Source organism: Chlorocebus sabaeus, chromosome 9, assembly GCF_047675955.1.
Source record: "Chlorocebus sabaeus isolate Y175 chromosome 9, mChlSab1.0.hap1, whole genome shotgun sequence".
NCBI lineage: Eukaryota > Metazoa > Chordata > Mammalia > Primates > Cercopithecidae > Chlorocebus > Chlorocebus sabaeus.
Genome location: NC_132912.1, coordinates 97,151,686 through 97,173,072, shown reverse-complemented (window position 1 = coordinate 97,173,072; position 21,387 = coordinate 97,151,686). Strand labels below are relative to the sequence as shown.

Sequence of the window (21,387 nt, the reverse complement as noted above, 5' to 3'; positions counted from 1 at the left end):
ACTTAACTTTATTCTTTTAATTTTCTTTAATTAATAATTTTGGTTTCTCTCTTGAGGCTCATACTTCTCCCTTCTCCCAGAAACACAGGCCCAGAAATATTACTAGCTCCTCTCCAATCTTTAGACCACAAAAATTAATTTTTATTAAATCCATTTATACAAAGAAATGCATAATAATTTATTAACCATCAATAAAGAACACACATGCAATTGGAAATGTAGTTATTCACTGCCTTTTCAAGGCGATAAGAGATAACGTAAATAAAGGTGAAAACAAAACATGCAATAGTGCAACAATTTTTTAAACTTTTCAAGAAGAACTTCTGGTCGGACATGGTGGCACATGGCTGTAATCCCAACACTTTGGGAGGCCAAGTCAGAGGATCACTTAAGCCCAGGAGTTCAAGACCAGCCAGGGAAACACAGTGAGACCCTGTCTCTACTAAAAGTAAAACAATTAGCCAGGTATGGTGGTGTGCACCTGTAGTCTCAGCTCCTAGGAAGGCTAAGGTGAAAGGATCATTTGAACCCAGGAGGTCAAGGCTGCAGTGAGCCATGATCGTGCCACTGCATTCTAGCCTGGGCAAAAGAGTGAGATCCTGTCTCAAAAACTGAATTTCTAAAGAATAACTTCTGAACACAGTCCAGCCCCTCTACAATTTAACATCAGTGAAAGAATTGCTTTGTTTTTACAGTACTTAGTCAAATTTTACAGCAAGAATATCGGTATGTAAGCATAATTAAAACCAATAAACTTTTCAAATATTCTATTACACATACCAATAAAATCAGAAACCAGAAAATTAAGCTCTAACATGTTCTAAGTTTTATGTATTTAACATCTAACTACTGCTCACAAAACACATGTATGCTAGTCCGTTCCATAATGTTGTTCCTGCAGTAAAAAATTTCAAAAGCAAAGGCTTAACTGAGGAAAGCGACTTATTCTACTTTTAAACAATCTGACGCTGTCTGATTAAGAAATTAGTATCTTACAACTTTTTTCCTCGCCTGTCAAAAGTTATGTGAAACTGATTCAACCACTCAACTTAAACTTTACCAGAAAATGGCACGAGTATTGACGAAAAACTTGATCATCTAAGGACTACAATCTCATTTTCATGTTAAAGATGCCAATATAAAAGCAGTGCCTAGCAAAAAAAGATAAGTTTCCCTGAGAGATTATCAGTTTGACATAAACAGTGCATATTCAATCTAGTATGCAACTGTATCATAATTATATATAACATGGTTCATTTGAAATCATTATCACTTGCAGTTTCGAGTTCCTAAGACAAACCATGTAGCTGTATTCCAACTTTACCTACTAATTTAGGAAAAAAAAATACTCAGGTCAACTGAACTACGATATAACTGAAATACTATTTATAATTAACAGATGTAATTTTTAACCTGGCTCACCAACTGGTTCAAAAGGCCACAAATGGAATTTCACATCTGCAAGAGAACACATGTGATAATCCTCAAAAAGTAATACTGCAAATGTTCTTGTGATTTGGGAACTGATCATCAAGTTAAATGCCAAACTTCAGTCAGTTTGACTTTGCTATAATCCTAAAATGATTTTTATGTTTCTTTACTATTAACATGGAAAGCACTAAAATTGATTGGACTTGTAATAAAAGTTACTGCAGGAATAAAAAAAGTTTTAAAATATTTAACCTATTCTTTCACTTATGAACTGACGTATCTCTGAAAAGCTACAGGTACAAAATATGTAAAGTTAAATTATATATATACGTGTGTGTGTATATCTATATAAATATGGTGACATTTCATTCTTGAAATGGAAAAAAACCATATAATACTATACATGCAAAATATATACATGCAAAAATAATTATGTGTTTTCCACACAAAAAAATAAATTTTAAAAGTCATAAAAATGTGAAAGTGAACTGAGATATATCATTCTATGTTTTATATTTTATAAAGAGAATATAATCATGTGTTGTTTCACTTATAGGGAAAAAAAGGGTTTGTTTTTGTTTTTGTTTTGTTTTTTTTTTTTTAAACAGCTCAGGCTAGAGTGCAGTGGCGCAACCTCCACTCACTGCAACCTCCACTTCCCAGATTCAAGTGATTCTCCTGCCTCAGCCTCCCAAGTAGCTGAGATTACAGGTAAGTGCCACTATGGCCATTAATTTTTTTGTGTTTTTACTATAAATGGGGTTGGCCAGGCTAATCTGGAACTCCTGACCTTCAAGTGATCCACCCGCCTCAGCCTCCCAAAGTGCTGGGATTATAGGCGTGAGCCACCACACTCAGCAAAAACTTTGTAAATTAAATCCTTTTTTCTTTACTTAGGTGTAATCTTACAGATGTCTTTTTTTTATTATTATACTTTAAGTTCTAGGGTACATGTGCACAACGTGCAGGTTTGTTACATATACATACATGTGCCATGTTGGTGTGCTGCACCCATTAACTCATCATTTACATTAGGTGTATCTCCTAATGCTATCCCTCCCCCCTACCCCCTCCCCACAATAGGACCTGGTGTGTGATGCTCCCCTTCCTGTGTCCAGGTGATCTCATTGTTCAATTCCCACCTATGAGTGAGAACATGCGGTGTTTAGTTTTCTGTTCTTGCAATAGTTTGCTGAGAATGATGGTTTCCAGCTGCATTCATGTCCCTACAGATGTCTTTCTATTAAAGAAATGTTTGGTTTAATAACATATTTAAAAATATGGCAACTCTGCAGGGCACGGTGGTGTACGCCTGTAGTGCCCTGTACTCAGGAGGCTAAGACGGGAGGATTGCTTGAGCCCAGGAGTTTAAGGCCAGCCTGGGCAACACAGTGAGCCCCATCTCCCCCAAAAAACTTTTTTTCAAAAAATGTTTTAAAAGAATCAACAACTTCTTTCTGAAGACCTGCTTTAAAAAGTTATTAGCCAAAGAAATATTACTACCCTAATCTAATAAAGCTTACTGCTTTACCATTCAAAAAGCAAGTGAGGCATCATTTCTCCAAGCAGTTTTTTACACCTAAATTGCCAGCTATCTCCTCATTTCCTAAAGCCTTAACACCTTAAGACCCTATCCCAAAACATGACAGAAGTGTCCTAACATTCCTCATGGCTTTACTGATACTGTCTTCACTTTCAGTTTCTGATTCCAAACATAATAACATCTATCTGAAAGCATACATGGTAAAGGAGCCCAGATACACAGTTTTATATTCATCTTTTAGAGAATTCAAAAATCAGTGCTGTGAAAAAATGTTTTAGAACAGAGACATAAGACTGGAAATTTACCATTACAATAAAAAGAAAATCATGTCCACTTTGAAAAATGAGAATTGCAGGGAAGAGGATAGCAAAATTAGACAAATAGGGAGTAGAGGACACACACTGAAGTAGAGATAGTAGAAAGCAAGAGGTAGAAACATGTTCCATCACATGGTAAAAGTAATACATTTTTTTCTTTTTTTTTTTTTTGAGACAGAGTTTTGCTCTTGTCACCCAGGCTGGAGTGCAATGACGCAATCTCGGCTCACTGTAACCTCCGCCTCCCAGGTTCAAGTGATTTTCCTGCCTCAGCCTCCCGAGCAGCTGGAATTATAGGCACCTGCTACCACACCTAGCTAATTTTTGAACTTTCAGTAGAGACCAGGTTTCACCATGTTGGCCAGGCTGGTCTCGAACTCCTGACCTCAGGTGACACACCAGCCTCAGCCTCCCAAAGTGCTGAGATTAAAGGTGAGCCACCGCACCCAGCTGATACATATTTTGAAGGTGGAAAAGGGTCAGAAGAAAAATGACTTGACTATACATAATGCCTCCCAGAGAACAAACATAACCACAAAAAGGGCACTGAAATATATACTAACACCTATGACATAGCTGGAAAGCTCAAAAACTAAAGTAAGTGGTGCAGAGAAATAATCATCAGTTTAAAGGATCAGAGAAGGGGCCGCAGAGGCAGAGGAAGCAACTACATTTCAACTCTACTCCTTCTTCTCAAATAAAAAAGAGCTGTTCTTTTCCTGACCACGCATGAAGTTTTACTGTTATTGTTACTATTTTTTGAGACATAGTCTCGCTCTTTTGCCAGGCTGGAGTGCAGTGGCACAATCTCAGCTCACTGCAACCTCTGCCTCCCAGGTTCAAGTGATTCTCCTGCCTCAGCCTCCCAAGTAGCTGGGACTACAGGCACGTGTCACCACGCCCAGCTAATTTTTGTATTTTTAGTAGAGATGGGGTTTCACCATGCTGGTCAGGATGGTCTCGATCTCCTGACCTCGTGATCCGCCCACCTCAGCCTCCCAAAGTGCTGGGATTACAGATGTGAGCCACCACTCCCAGCCCATCCATCAAGTTTTTATACCATATGTATAAGAGAATGTGAGGTCTTGGCTTTCCAAAATGAAAATAGCAGATTAAAGGTATACAGCATACCAGTAAAGATAATTATCCAACCAGGAATTTATTCAGAGACTTATGGTAAGAAAATATCATAGAACGTTAGTTTATATAAAGATATAAAAATGTATGTGCATGCATATTTAAACTACTATACAAAATCAAGAATACCTGTAAAAACCTTCAGTAGCAAGACCACCGTTTTGCCTCTAGAGGGCGAACCTGGTCTTCTGAAAACTTCCAGACAAGGGAAGTTACTTTCAGACTTTACCAAAAAAAACAAAGGAGCTAAAATTTAAGATGTCACAATAGCAGAAGTTTCCAACCTTTCTTGGTCAATGCCTTTAGTGTCTCTAATCTTTTTCACAGTAACTCTTAAGCCAAAAGAAATACCTAATGATTCTGCTTAATAAGTAGCTATGTCGAAACAATTTAATAAGGATGTATATCTTAACACTTAGTAACCGCTAAAAAAAAAATACACATAAATTGAAAAAAGAAATATGTTTTCTTTCTTTCTTTTTTTTTTTTTTTTTTTTTGAGATGGAGTCTTGCTCTGGTGCAGTGGCATGATCTTGGCTCACTGCAACCTCCACCTTCCAGGTTCAAGCGATTCTCCTGTCTCACCCCCCGAGGAGCTGGGACTATAAGCATGCACCACCATACCTAGTTAATTTTTTGTATTTTTGGTAGAGACAGGGTTTCACCATGTTGGCCAGGCTGCTCTTGAACTCCTGACCTCAAGTGATGCGCCCACTTCTGCCTTCCAAAGTTCTGGGATTATAGGCATGAGCCACTATACCCAGCCTCATTCTTAAATAACCACAATTAATTACCAATTTGGGCATGTGTGGCTTTGTGCATTGGATACAATTTCTCAAACCTTAAAAGCAGATTAGACATCACCCTCATTTCCACTCCCACGGTGACTTTTGTACAGTATCTGGTTTTTATCACAGCAACCTCAGAAAAAACAGATTCACAAGATATGATGTCACAGAAAAGTATGTAGTAGCACTTAATGTTGGAACTGTACTGCTTCAAATTAACAGTCTGCAACATATCCAACTGATGTAGAATATCACTGAGTTTGCCTGAAAAAATTTAAATATCCCACAGTACCCCACTGTGTTAAGTGCAGCACACCAGAGCGACTGAGCACGTGGTTTGGGGATCACAGCACACAGTTTTAAGTACCAATAGATAAACTATTCACTATTTTAATCGCTTGTAAAGAAAATTAACTATAAGCCAGGTGTGGTGGCACATACCTGTAGTCCCAGCTTCTCAGGAAGCTGAGGCAGAAGCATCATCATTTAAGCCCAGGAGTTTGAGGGCAGCCTGGGCGACATAGCAATACCAAGTCTCTTGAAAAAAGAAATTAAGTTAGTTCACAGGCAGAGGAGGAGGCACATGGTCTAAGTGCTGACTAGCTACATAGTTCAGGCAAATCCTTCAAAAGGGAAAGGGAGGGGCTGCTTAAAAAGACAGCTGTCTCAGCAACTTCCGTTTGTCTTATGCTTCTCTCAGGGACAAACATGCAGTCATCTAGTGCCGTGCATGTACATTCTATGGGGGTGAACACCTTGGTTCTGTTTAAACAGCTAGTGCTTTTGACAGCTGTGCCAGGAAGGGTTAGGACCAACTACAAAATAATATAGGTTCTAAAAACATAGTGTGTTTCCCTAACTTTCTGTTTTTCCTGAGGAAAAAAATAAAACTTTTATTCAAATCCAAAAAGAAGAAAAAAGAACTACAATAATGCTTTTAAAGATCTAAAATTATTTTCTCATATTACTTGGAAAACCAGTTTTTCTTCTGAGCAATAAAAGGAACACTATTAAATTCTTAAAGGAAAGTATCTTTTCCAATTTGAATGATGATTATTGCCTTCATTTGATTGTCTTTATAAATGCTAGCTGTGTTAAATCTGGTAAACTGCAATTTGGAAGGATAAAAATAGGAAATGTATTATATGTCGTCTTCTGAGCAATAACTTCTCTGAACTTTAAAACACTGCAGATTGATCCAGTCTCACTGCTTTCCATTCTCATTAATCTAGTACTGAAGAGCCAAAGTTCAGAAGTCAAATAAGATCAGAAAGTCTTAGGAACGCAATACAGATGTTAATAGAGATATCAGAAGAAATAGCTTCCAAATTACTAGAAGCAGATTGTGTACCAACTTTTCTCATTTACAAAGTCCTTGGTTTAGAGAGGACACCAGAAAAGTGACAAAGGAAAGAGTTCAACCTCATAATCTACTCAGTTTTTGGTTTTTAATATTTCATCAGTTCACAACAACCAATATTCAGAACAACTGTGCTGCTGACAAATGCTACCAACTTCAACTGGAAGTCAAACAGTATGTGGTGAGAGTGATTAAGTTTTTAAAAATCTATTCAAGAATAACTGGTTTAAAAAACAGTCAATGTTCTACTCCTTTGAAGAATTTTCACAATTACGAAAGATAACAGAAAATATGTGACCTGTTTTTCTAAAAAATTTAGCAAATCCCTATAAATACTTATAATCCCAAAAGTCCGTATCTAGAAAAATAAGAATAAAAACAGAATATGGTTAGTTATCAAAAAAAAAGAAGAAGAATGCTTAAAAAGCTAGGGTAAACTACATGGCTATGTCCATACTTACCTGCTGAATGATTTTGGATGTTTTCTGAAGATTCTCTCTAGGAGGGACTTTACCAAATAATTTCCAACCAGGAGCACTATGGACAACTGATTTGAGTTCCTTTGTCCTTTTTGGAAAAAGGTTTCTGAAACACAGAAAAGTTACATGAATTGTGTTTTTTGTAACCAGAGAGCTATTTAACAGTAATTTTATAAGTTTGTTCCCAAGGCAAAAACAAAAATACTTTTAAATAAAACTATTTCTACTACTTACACCACTATTACTTAGAATAATAAGGCTCAATTAAGAATATGTGGCTTAATACCTAACGAATGCAGGGCTTAAAACCTAGATGACAGGTTGACAGGTGCAGCAAACCACCATGGCACGTGTATACCTATGTAACAAACCTGCACATTCTGCACATGTGTCCCAGAACTTAAAATAAAGACTATCTGGCTTACATAGAGGTATTAGAAGAATCATCAACAGAAATAATAAAAAGATAAACAAATTGGAAGGAAAATGACAGCCATAAATAAGACGTAAACATTTGTCTAAATCAGCTACAAAGTATACTAGAATTGACTGTACATGTGCTTAACAATAACAGCCAAAATTCTGAAAACAAAAACATTTAAAAGAAACTATATAACAGTTAAAGGATTAAGTAATACAATATTTGGATAAATATTATTTACAGTAATAATTTGTTATTTATTATAAAATTATAACTACTTATCCCCTATTGCTATAATATATACATGTAACCTCTTTTTCCTAGGCCAGCTATGTACAAGAAAGCTTATTACAAAAGAGTCAATATATAACCAAGGAAGAAAGCATCTCTCACCGAAAAATCTTAAAAAAAAAAAAAAAAAAAAAAAAAAACCCAGGCCAGGTGCGGTGGCTTACACCTGTAATCCCAGCACTTTGGGAGGCAGAGGCAGGCAGATCATGAGGTCAGCAGTTCGAGACTAGCCTGGCCAACATGGTGAGGTGTATTTTAGTCTCTACTAAAAATACAAAAATTAGTCGGGCGTGGTGGTGGGCGCCTGTAATCCCAGCTACTCGGGAAGCTGAGGCAGGAGAATCGCTTGAACCCTGGAGGCGGAGGTTGCAGTGAGCTGAGACCACCTCATTGCACTCTGCGTCATTAAGCACCCTGCAGAGGTATTAAGGATTTTACCTATTATCTCCATGTCCTAACCAACCAAATTAAGTACCTATTTTTTTATGTAAGCAGGGATGATACTCAAAATATGTACCCATCAAAACAACATGACCAGGGCCCAATGAACCAATTAGAAAGGTACTGATGAATTCAACTCAATATAAACCCTTTGCATAAGCTATAAATGAACAGTAAGAAAATTTCTAATTCACACAAACAATGAATTACAAACAGTTCCAAATTGGTTGAAGTCCCAAATAATTAGATTTATCTATACTCAAAATGCCGTATCAATATATATTAAAAGTGCAGATCAGTGATAATAGAAAATAACTTTTTAATGAAAAATGTTAAGGGACTCCTACAAAAGAATGCAGGATAATCAATAAAGAAAAGAAACTGCCAGGCATAGTGGCTCATGCCTGTAATGCCAACACTGGCAGGCCAAAGCAAAAGGATCACTTCAGCCCAGGAGTTTGAGAACAGCCTAGACAATGTAGTGAGACCCTGTCTCTACAAAAAATAAAAATAAAAATAAATAGCCAGGCATGGCGGTGCACACCTTGTAGTCCCTGCTACTTGGGAGGCTGAGGTGGGACTATCACTTGGGCCCAGGAGTTAAGCATGCAGTGAGCTGTGATACTGTCACTGTACTGCAGCCTGGGCAACAGACCAAGACTCTGCCCCCCCCCAAAAAAAAGGAAATAAAAAGAAAAGAAACACTCTTATTTCCTCAGGTGTATAACAAAAATAAACATATGACACTAGAATAATTGCTATTTTAAGATACTCTGGAGGTTTCACCTCAGAGACCATGTATAGTGACTTAATTCTCTACTTCATAAGATCACTAAATAGCTGAAAGTTTTCAATAATGAATATGCTGAGGACTAGGAATACTTCTAAGAAAAAAAGTTCAAGCTGTCAAAGGATGGTCTACTAATTTAAACAATGTTTGATACGTTGTGTACCACTTATTAAGAAAACACTTTGTAGCTGATTTAAATAAATGTTTACATCTTATTTATGGCTATCATTTTCCTTCCAATTTGTTTATCTTTTTATTATTTCTGTTGATGATTCTTCTAATAGCTCTTAGCTCCAAATTCACCTTTATGCTCTGAGACAACAGAAAAAATTTCTTTAATCATTTCTCCTTTAAAACAAACATGAAATTGTTAAGCTTTCTGGGTAGAGGGCACCAAAGGGACACTGAAGGAGAAAGGGGCTCTCCTGTGGTTTCCAGCTGCTGCAGAGTGGATCAGGGGTAGAGGTGTGAGGACATCCAGTAAAACTCTGCTTAGCTAGATGCCCAGACTGCAGCCCCTCAGCAAACTTACAGCCTTGCTGAACCTGCAGCCTCAACCTGGAGATGGCGTCCGTGCAGCCTGCTCAACATAAAAACTGACTCCACCCAAGGCTTCTTGCCAGCATCAGTGTGCCAATTTCCTCTGCAAGCCCCACACAGGCCAGACAGTTCTCATCAAGTCATACTCCCTCTACAATTCCTATGTGACCTGCCTGCACCCTAAAGGTTTCCTATCTACCCACACTAATAAACACGGGAAAAAATCTTTGTCACTATGGTTTAAGAAAAGAATTCTTGGATATGACACCAAAAGCATGATCTATAAAATAAAAAGTTGATGAACTGGGCTTAATTAAATTTAAAACATTTGAACTTCAAAAGACATCATGGATGCAAAATGACAGAATAGGAAGATCTAGGGGTCAGTCTCCCCACCAAAGTAAAAGTTGAGCTAGAAAGAGTAACTGGAGCGGGGCACGGTGGCTCACATCTGTAATCCTAGCACTTTGGGAGGCCGAGGCGGGTGGATCACCTGAGGTCAGGAGTTCAAGACCAGCCTGGGCAACATGGTGAAACCCTGTCTCTAGTAAAAATACAAAAAATTAGCCGGGCATGGTGGTGCACACCTGTAATCCCAGCTACTCAGGAGGCTGAGGCAGGAGAATTGCTTGAACCCAGGAGGCGGAGGTTGCAGTGAGCTGAGATGGCGCCACGGTACTCCAGCCTGGGAGACAGAGCAAGATTCTGTCTCAAAAAACCTAAGAGTTTAAAAAAAGACTAAGAGTAACTGGAATCAAGTACTTTAGTAGAATTCTAGGAACTGACCAAACCCTTTTAACAACCAGGGGAGTGCTTGATGAAGGAAGAGGCTACTGATCTTTCATAAGTACGAATAAGCAGCATGCATAAACCAATTACCCTCCCCTATTCCTCAGAACCACCACCACCACACCCACCACCTCTTGTGGCAGTGGGGATAGCAGCCCATGTTCCCAGAGTTGCTAACTGGTGCCAGGAGGGACAGTGGGGATTGTGTCCTTCAAAATTTAGGGTTGTACATTTTGGTTGGTCTGGCCCTGAGGGAGTGATGCAGTCATGCATCAGTTTCAGTACTCTCCACAGCAGTGGCTTTCACTGTAGGTATTTATCAGAACATTAAAGAAGGTAAAACCTTTTTTGTCTCCTTTTCTGGAGCCAGATATCTAAGAAAATCTTTGTCAGGTCACCAGCTAACCACAGAGACAACAGAACAAAAACTGGTGATCATACACAATATGGAATACATACTTTGCAAAAACAGCTCATAAAGTCACAAACAGGTGGCTTCAGCCCTCGACAAGCAAAAAACAGTAATCACTGAGGAGTGGGAGAAACAGATTTATAGAGTTACCATACTATAATACTCAGAGTATCCAGCTGTCAACAACAAAAAATTACAAAACATACAAAGAAACGGGAAAGTATGGCCCATAAACCTAGAAATAGGAATTTGACAAAAATCATCCCTGGAGTAGCCCAAAGTAATTACCAAAGACATTAAATCAATTTCATTTACCAAAACAAAACAAAACAAAACAAAAAACACAAAAAACCATGGACAAAGAACTAAAGGAAATAAAGGGAATAAAGGGGGAAAATGAACAAAATGAGAATTCCAGTAAAGGCAGAAATTATAATAAGCAACAAAACAAATTCTGGAGCTGAAAAACAACTGAAATAAAAAATTCACCAGATGTATTCAACAGCAAATTTGAGCAGGCAGAAGAAAGAACTGGCAAATGTGAAGATAAGAAAATTGAAACTTTCCACTCTCGGTAGTAGAAAGAAAAAAGAATTAAGAAAAAGGAACAGAGCCTGAGGGCCTGTGAGACATTACTAAGTGTACCAACTATGCACCATAAAAGACCTAGAAGAAGGGAAAGACAAAGAGGCAGAAAAAATACTTGAAGAAATAACCCACTTTGAGAGGCCAAGGAGGGTGGATCACAAGGTCAGGAGATCAAGACCATCCTGGCTAACATGGTGAAACCCCCATCTCTACTAAAAAATATAAAACATTAGCCGGGTGAGGTGGCGGGTGCATGCAGTCCCAGCTACTCCAGAGGCTGAGGCAGGAGAATGGCATGAACCCAGGAGGCGGAGCTTGCAGTTAGCCAAGATCGGGCTCTGTACTCCAGCCTGGGCGACAGAGCGAGACTCTGTCTCAAAAAAAAAAAAAAAGAAAAAAGAAAAAAGAAATAACCAAAAACTTCCCATATCTGAGGAAAGACATAATCTACACATCCAAGAAACTCAACAAACTTTAAGCAGAATAAACTCAAGGAGGTTCACAATGAGATACATTATAGTCAAACAGCTGAAACTCAAAGAGAATTTTGAAAACAGTGAGAGGTACCATCAAAACCAGGGGTCCTCAATAAGATTAACAGTTTATTTCTCTTCAGAAACCATGGAGGCGAGAAGTAAGATTACATATTTAAAGGTCAGAAAGGGAAAAAAAAAATTGTCCACCAAAAATTCCATATCCAACAAAACTATCCTTCAAAAATGAAGGAGAGGCGGGCACAATGGCTCAAGCCTGTAATCCCAGCACTTTGGGAGGCCGAGGCGGGTGGATCACGAGGTCAAGAGATCGAGACCACCCTGGCCAACATGGTGAAACCCCGTTTCTACTAAAAATACAAAAATTAGCCGGGCGTGGTGGTGCGCGCCGGTAGTACCAGCTACATGGGAGGCTGAGGCAGGAGAATCGCTTGAACCCGGGAGGAGGCAGAGGTTGCAGTGAGCCAAGATCATGTCACTTCACTCCAGCCTGGATGACAGAGTGAGACTCCGTTTCAAAAAAAAAAAAAAGTTGTGTAAATAGATAATGGTGATGGTTGTACAGCACTGTAAATGTACTTAATGTTACTGAATTGCACAATCGTATGCTTAAAAATGGGTGAAATGTTAAGTTTTATACTATGTAAACGTTACTACAATTTTTAAAAATACATTATTAAGAAAATTTTTAAAGCTACAGATTGAGAGAAAATATTTGCACCACGTATGTCTGAGTAAAAACTCCTTTTTCTTTTTTTGAGATAGAGTCTCGCTCTGTCACCCAGGCTGGAGCGCACTGGCGCGGTCTCGGCTCACTGCAAGCTCCGCCTCCCAGGTTCACGCCATTCTCCTACCTCAGCTTCCCCAGTAGCTGGGACTACAAGATGCCCGCTCCACGCCCAGCTAATTTTTTGTATTTTTAGTAGAGACAGGGTTTCACCGTGTTAGCCGGGATGGTCTCAATCTCTTGATCTCATGATCCACCCAACTTGGCCTCCCAAGTGCTGGGATTACAGATGTGAGCCACCACACCGGGCCTGAGGAAATACTTTTAACCAAACAATATAAAGAACTCTTACAGATCAATAATAAGAAGTGCTAAAAACAAATAAGATAAAGGTTTTAAACAGAGATTTTATCAAAAATGATAAATTAAAAGCTAATAAGCTACCTAAAAAGACACTTAGTATCATTAGTCATCAGGGAAATACAAACCAAAATCACAATGAGATATCGCTTTACACCCTCGAAGCCAGCTATAATAAAAAACACAGACAATAAGAAGTGTGGAGAAGTTAGAACTCTCATACATTGCCGATGGAAACGTCAAAGTATGCAGCCATTTTGGAAAACAATTTGGCAGCCTTTAAAAAGTTAAACGTAAAAACCTAGCATTCCATCCATAGTTATCCACCCAAGAGGAATGAAAACATAGGTCCACACAAAGACTTGCACAAGAATGTTAACCGTAGCATTATTCATAACAGCCAAAATGTGAAGACACCCCCAAATGCCCATCAATTACTAAATTTATAAACAAAATGTAATACATCCATGCAATGGAATACTATTCAGCAATAAAAAGGAATGAAAAGAACTGATACATGCTACACATCTGGATGAACATAAAAACTAAATGCAATAAGCCCAATATGTAAGACCTCATCTTGTATAATTCTATTCATATGAATTGTCCAGAAAAGGTAAATCTATAATAGAGATAGAAAGTAGAAGAGTGGTTGCCTGGGGTTGGTTTAGGAATGGAGATTGACTACAAATGGGCACAAAGGATTTCACTAGTGTGACAGAAATAATCTAAAAATAGATTGTGATGATGGCTGCACAACTCTATGAATTTACTAACAATCATTAAACTATACACTTAAGTGAATGAATTTTATGGTATGTAAATTATATCTCAACAAAGAGACAGAGTGCAAAAGACTGCAATAGTCAGGATCAACAACGCCAAAAGAGCAAAAATTTAAAAGACAAGAAATACCAGAAACAACGATTTTTTGCCAATAATTTAGAACACTTTCACAAAACAGGCAGATTTATAGAAAAATATAACTTGCCCACAGACCCAAAACTATATTAAAAACTAAAATGGTTAAAATTTTCCCCATAAAAAATCAGACATAGAGATTTTACATGAAAGCTGTAACAAGTTTTCAAGATATTGTGTATCAATTTTATATAAACCATTTCAAAGAATAAAAGAGCAAAAAAACTCTAATCAAATTTGGAAGGTCAATATGAACTCAACAGCAAACCAGATGAGAACAGCTTATGACTGTAAAATTACATACCAATATACAATATAACCCATGAACGTAGAAGCAAAAATCCTAAACAAAGTATTAGCAAACTAAATATAATCTTGTATAAGGTAGACAAAGACATCATAACTAGGTTGGGTTTGCCTCAGAAATGCAAAAGTAGGCCAGGCGCGGTGGCTCACACCTGTAATCTCAGCACTTTGGGAGGCTGAGGTGGGCAGATCACTTGAGGTCAGGAGTTCAAAACCAGCCTGGCCAACATGGTGAAACCCCCGTCTCTACTAAAAATACAAAAATTAGCTGGACATTGTGGCAAGCACCTGTAATTCCAGCTACTCGGGAGGCTGAGACACAGAATCGCCTGAACCCAGGAGGCGGTGGTTGCAGTGAGCCAAGATTGTGCCACCACTGCACTCCAGCCTGGGCAACAGAGTGAGACTCCATCTCAAAAGAAAAAAAAAGAAAAAGAAAAAGAAATGCAAAAGTAGTCAAACATTACAAGATCTTAAACGCAATTCAATAATTCAATATATTAACGGAATAAAAGAAAAACTACATGGTCATCTCAATAAAAGCAGAAAAAAGGATGGTAAAATTAAATACTTCATTCATGATAAAACTGTTAAAGCACTCCAGCCAGGGCAACAGGAGTGAAACCCTATCTCAAAAAAAAAAAAGTTATCCTTGATAAAATGCTAGAAACATGTTCTTTTGAAATCAGGAACAAGACAAGAATGCTACTATTTCTGTTTCTCCCTTCCAAGTACTAACCAGGCCTGACAGTGTTTAGCTTCCAAGATCAGGTGAGATTGGGCGCATGCAGGATGGTATGGCTATAGACTACAATCCCTATTCTATTCGGCATTGTATTGAAGGGATTACCTAGTGTAATAAGGCAAGAAAGAGAAAAGGGAGAAGGATTGGAAATGGAGAAGCAAGTCATTATTCACTGATAACATAAAAAGGTCTGCATTTTTAAAGTAAAAAATCTACCATCAAATTATTAGAAATAGTTTTTAGTAAGTGGTTGGCTTTAAGATTTTTTTCTGGCCAGGTGTGGTGGCTCACACCTGTAATCCCAGCACTTTGGGAGGTCAAGGCAGGCAGATCATGAGGTCAGGAGATCGAGGCCACCCTGGCTAACATGGTGAAACCCCGTCTCTACTAAAAATACAAAAAAAAATTAGCCGGGCAGCATGGTGGTGGGCGCCTTGTAGTCCTAGCTACTCGGGAGGCTGAGGCGGAAGAATGGCATGAACCCAGGATGTGGAGCTTGCAGTGAGCCGAGATCACACCACTGCACTCCAGCCTGGGTGACAGAGCGAGACTCATCTCAAAAAAAAAAAAGATTTTTTTCTTTTTTTAAAAAAAGCAATTTTGAGTTTGTATCATCAATGACAGCTGGAAATTTTTTAAAATCTAAAGAGATATAATAGCAAGAAAATACAAGGTATCTGAGAAGAAATCCAGCCAAAGTTTTATAAAAATTTATAGAGAGAATGAAATGATATAATATTATTGAACCACATTAAAGAAAACCCAATTAAATAGAAAGATAGTTCACGTGTATAGAAAGGAAAACACTATCATAAAAATATCAATTCTCTCCAAACTTATCTATCAATTTTATACAATTCCCATCAGAAATACAACAAGATTTCTTAGGAACTTGAAGGGAACTCAAAAATTTATATTAAAGAATAAAGGACCTGGGCGGGCACAGTGGTTCACGCCTGTAATCCCAGCACTTTGGGAGGCTGAGGTAGGTGGATCACCACGTCAAGAGATGGAGACCATCATGGCCAACATGGTGAAACCCCATCCCTACTAAAGACACAAAAATTAGCTGGCCGTGGTGGTGCGCACCTATAGTCACAGCTACTCGGGAGGCCGAGGCAGGAGAATCGCTTGAACCCAGAAGGCAGAGTTGTGGTGAGCCAAGATTGTGTCACTGCACTCCAGCTAGCAACAAAGTGAGACTCCGTCACAAAAAAAAAAAAAAAGAGAGAGAGAGAATAAAGGACCCAAGATAAGACATTTTCAAGAAGAAAAAAGGCAAGGCTGAGTTGCCCTAACAGATATCCAAATTTACCATAACATTATAGTTTTTAACACCATATGATATTGACCCAGGGATAAAGAAATTAATCAATGGAGAAAAAATAAACAACTCAGAAACATAACCAAGCATAAATGGAAACACAGGTGGCACTGCAGATTAATGAGGAAAGACTATAATAAATAGTATTGGGACCTCCAGCTATCAATATGAAAGAAAATAAAACTGGATTCCTACCACATACCACAGTCAGTTCCCAATGTATTAAACAGTTATATATGAAAGGCAAACTTTTGAAAGTTTTAGAAAGAAACACAGGAGAATTTTTCTTCTAATCTCACAGAGAAAAATCTAAAAATCAGGCCCAAAGCATTAATTTTTCAAACTTGGTAAAATCACCAGCATAAAAATTAACAACTTCTGCTCAAAGAGCGCTATAAACAAAGTAAAAAGACATAAATTTAGAGGATAAGTTCCAACACACATAAATGACAAAAAATTAGTACACAGAAAATACAAAGAACTCTGTTAACCACTTTCATAAAAGATAATCCAATAAAAAATAGATAAAAGGTATTGCAGAAAGAGGGAAAACAAATGGCAAATGAGATCTATCATACAATATTTAGCCTCATTAGTAATAAGGAAGCTCACAAACTAAAAACAGAGTAACATTTGTAATGTACTGACCACTGTATATAAAATCTAAGCAAAACCTAAGAAACCTGATAATACCAAGTTTAGAAAGGGAAGAACACTGTTAGAAATGTACATGATACAGATTTGTTTTGATATTTACATGATAAAAATACAGTTGTTTCTAGCTCATAAAGTTGAACAGCTGCATACCCTACCGTCTAACAATTAGACTTCTAGTCACATATCCTAAGTAAAGTCTTGGACATGTACACTTGGAATACATCTATAACAACATTCAGGACAACATTGTACAAAAGAGCAAAAACCTACTCAAAATCCAAAAATCCACTGACAGAAGAACAGAAAATTCTAATTGTGGTATATTTGCAAAAGTAATATTATTCCTCCACGAAAAGCAACCAAAGCTAATCCATCACCATGAATGAAACTTGAAAAAACAATGTTGAGTCCTATGATCTGAATGTGTTTCCCAAAATTCATCTGTTGGAAACTTAATCTCCAATGCAACAGTATTTGGAGGTCAGGCCTAATGGGAGGTGTTTAGGTCATGACGGTTTCACTCTCAGAATGGATCAATGACACAATAAAAAGAACTCGACCTCTCAGGCTCAAACAGTCCTCTTGCCTCAGCCTCCTGAGTAGCTGGGACCACAGGCACACACCACCACACCCAGCTAATTTATTAAATCTTTTGTAGAGCCGAGGTCTCACTATATTTCCCAGGCTGGTCTTGAACTCCTGAGTTCAAGTAATCTTCCCGCCTCGGCATCCCAAAGGCTGGGATTACAGGTGTGAACCAGTGCATCCAGCCCCAAAATATTAGTTTTTATTACATCGTGTAATCCTAATGCCGCAATCAGGACTCCCTAGTAACTGGAGAGTCCTAACTAAAATGGTTAAAAGATTTTCTTTTTTTTTTTTTTTTATTTTTTTGAGACGGAGTCTCGCTCTGTCGCCCAGGCTGGTGTGCAGTGGCGCAATCTCGGCTCACTGCAAGCTCCGCCTCCCGGGTTCACGCCATTCTCCTGCCTCAGCCTCCCGAGTAGCTGGGACTACAGGCGCCCGCCACTGCGCCCGGCTAATTTTTTCTATTTTTAGAAGAGACGAGGTTTCACCATGGTCTCGATCTCCTGACCTTGTGATCCGCCCGCCTCGGCCTCCCAAAGTGCTGGGATTACAGGCGTGAGCCACCGCGCCCAGCCAGATTTTCTTTTCTTTTGTTTTGTTTTTTAAATGGAGTTTCGCTCTGTCCTACAAACTTGAGTGCACTGGCACAATCTCGGCTCACTGCAACCTCCACCTCCCGGGTTCAAGCGATTCTCCTGCCTCAGCCTCCTGAGTAACTGGGATTGCAGGTATGCACCACCACGTCTGGCTAATTTTTGTATTTTTAGTAGAGGCAGGATTTCACCATGTTGGTCAGGCTGGTTTTGAACTCCTGACCTCAAGTGATCTGCCTGCCTTGGTCTCCCAAAGTGCTGGGATTACAGGTGTGAGCCACCACACCTGGCCAATTTTCATATTTTTAACCCATAGCTGAGGAGCTATCAATTTATCCTCTTCCTGTACTGCGTTGGGCATCACCTTCTGCCACAAAGCTTAGGTACACTTACTTGAGTCAAAGTAGATAAACATTTCAGACTTCAAGTACCCTTTTTAGGGTCAATTCACATTTATATATAAATCTGTCTCAATTACACTGTGGTAGTTACTGGGTCAGAAACCATACTAACAATAAGCACTTGGGGAAAAAAATTTACAGTGAACAAACTTTATTGGTTTTTTTTTACAGTTATTTTCAACTCAAATCACTGACCAGACTGCAAGAACAGGTAGGTAGTTCTCATGAGGGGGGAAAAAACAGCATTCCATTATTTATATTAGAAATGCAGAGTTACACGTATAAATAATTAAAGCAGAGAAACCATAAAATAGAAGGGCTTAAATTAAGCGTAACTTTTAACTTAGTGAAGCACAGCTTCAAATAATGTGACCTGGCTAAGAAAACACACATAGCAGCAGATGGAGAAAACCACAAATCTAAGACAAAGTTATACCAAAGGAAAGTAATAACTACAGATCAGAAAATTCTTCATGTACAGAATTCTATAAGGAACCTTGGGGGTATTTATGTCTCTACAGCTTTACCTACAATTAGATATTGTAATCATTACCAAACATATTCTCATATGAAAAACTAGAGGCTAAGCATATTAATATTGTCTATCAGATCTCTGTAAGTTACAGAATTTTTTAAAATCACACCTAAAATGCTAAATATTCATAAATCTTTGATTAGAGACTGTTAAAAATTATCTTGCATTGGCCAGGTATGGTGACTCATGCCTGTAATTCCAGTACTTTGGGAGGCTGAGGCAGGTGGATCACCTGTGGTCAGGAGTTTGAGACCAGCCTGGCCAACATGGCGAAACCCTATCTCTACTAAAACTACAAAAATTAGCCAGGTGTGGTGGCGGGTACCTGTAATCCCAGCTCCTCCAGAGGCTGAGGCAGGAGAATCGCTTGAACCCAGGAGGGTTTCTGAGACGAAGTCTTGCTCTGTTGCCCAGGCTGGAGTGGCACAATCTTGGCTCACTACAACCTCCACCTTCCGGGTTCAAGCGATTCTCCTGCCTCAGCCTCCCAAATAGCTGGGACTATAGGCACACACCACCATCCATGGCTAATTTTTGTATTTTTAGTAAAGTCAGGGTTTTACCATGTTGGCCAGGCTAGTCTTGAACTCCTGACCTCAGGTGATCCACCCATGTCAGTCTCCCAAAGTGCTGGCATTACAGGCATGAACTACCACACCCGGCCACTTATAAGGATATTTTGGACTTCCCAAATTAACTCCAAGAAATACTAACTTCTTAAATCAAATAACGGTAGGTCTTTCAGTGGATGTGGTTTTTGTAGAATCTTGCTATGATCAGCACAGATGAAAAGGAAAAAAAAAAAAAAATAACCTCCAAAATAAAAAAGCCTGGTTCTAATTATGTATTATAGTCCTGACAACACAGTAAGTTCAGAATGAAGTTTAAATTCTTGTTAAATCATAAATAAAAAACAAGCCAAAGCCAAATAACTTAAATGAATGCATCCAGGAAACATTGGTTACTACGAGAAATTTCCATAAAAGAAATATGAGCCCACAGGTATCCAATTGCTAAGAAAGGCCATCAGATATTGTTCCACATTAATTTCTTATGCCACTAAGAAATTTTGGATTGGGTTTTCAGGTTATTCCCTGCCACAAACACTATAACATAATACAGCAAAATGGCATATACCTGCAATGAAAAGTAATTTTAAAATATTATTACAAATACTGTATATGGAATTGTGTTAAAACATTACAGATTTAATAGGCTTCACTGGTCAGCCCAGGAAGAGAATCACTACTTTATTAAATCTTAAAGGGAAAAAAACAATGAAAAGGTACATAAACAGGCCAAAAATGTGTCATCTTTTCATGCCCCATCCCTTGTCTCCCGATCTACTGTTAGTGAGCCTGAAAAGCTGATGTCTCAATGGAGATAAATGTGAGACCACATTCCTCTCTATCACCACCTTTTCAAATGAAAGACAGAGACAGACCGACAGACAGACACACACACTCACTCTCTCTCTCTTCCCTTTCTCCCATCCCCCAAAATATTAAAATTTCTTAAATAAAAATCAACACTAAAGGCTTCTTAGCAAAACAAACCAGATGTGTTCAAGCACACCCACATAAAAGATAAAACAATTCTTTCAGGATTCCAGAGACTAGTGTCTGACTATATGAATGACATCTGTAGGGCACTTTTGGGGAAGGGGTCACTCTTGTGATGTTATTCGTGTTGAAGGGAGGGGAAAGCAGAAAGGAACATTCCTAGCTTCTCTCTGTCCCCTTATTCATCTCCATCTGAGAGACTAAATTTTGGCAGCAGACACTGCTGCCTAATAGTAGAGAAGATACTCTCTTCTGCTCTCCTGTTAGGAGGCCAAGTTACCTCTGTACCTCTCTGCTCCCCATCCCCACGGGAAATACCTGCTGCGTTAATGTTTTTGCTGAGTAAATTTAATACAAGTGAAATATTAGGAGGCCCACTGCAGTCACACAACAAACCCACATCTTGTGATCCACAATGTATCTGTATTGAGACTGGTATTTTGAGGTACATTTGTTTTCCTATCTTTTTTCTATTGATTCCAAACTTGAATGGGTTGATAAAAGGTGTTACCTATTAGGCCTCCCCAAGCCCCAAGTTTTTATAAATTGAAAAGTACCTTATTGCTTCAGGTATGGTAGAAATATTAAGAACAACTATGTGTTTTCAAATTGTTTTCTTTCTCTTCTCTTCTCTTCTCTTCTCTTCTCTTCTCTTCTCTTCTCTTCTCTTCTCTTCTCTTCTCTTTTCTTTTCTTTTCTTTTCTTTTCTTTTCTTTTCTTTTCTTTTCTTTTCTTTTCTTTTCTTTTCTTTTCTTTTCTTTTCTTTGTCTTGCTCTATCACCCAGGCTGGAGTACAATGGTACAATCTTGGCTCACTGCAAACTCCACCTCCTGGGTTCAAGTGATT

At 38.4% G+C, this 21,387-nt stretch overlaps 1 protein-coding gene across 3 annotated transcripts in view; it reads right to left on the bottom strand.

Annotated features, from left to right (window-relative positions):
• The window catches only part of TBC1D12 (TBC1 domain family member 12), a 141,787-nt gene that overhangs the window by 89,884 nt on the left and 30,516 nt on the right, over positions 1-21,387 (bottom strand). For all 3 annotated transcript variants that reach the window (XM_038009281.2, XM_073019183.1, XM_007963613.3), the window contains exon 2: positions 7,038-7,161. In XM_038009281.2, coding sequence (XP_037865209.2) covers positions 7,038-7,161 — 124 coding nt within the window. The remainder of the gene's footprint in view (positions 1-7,037; positions 7,162-21,387) is intronic.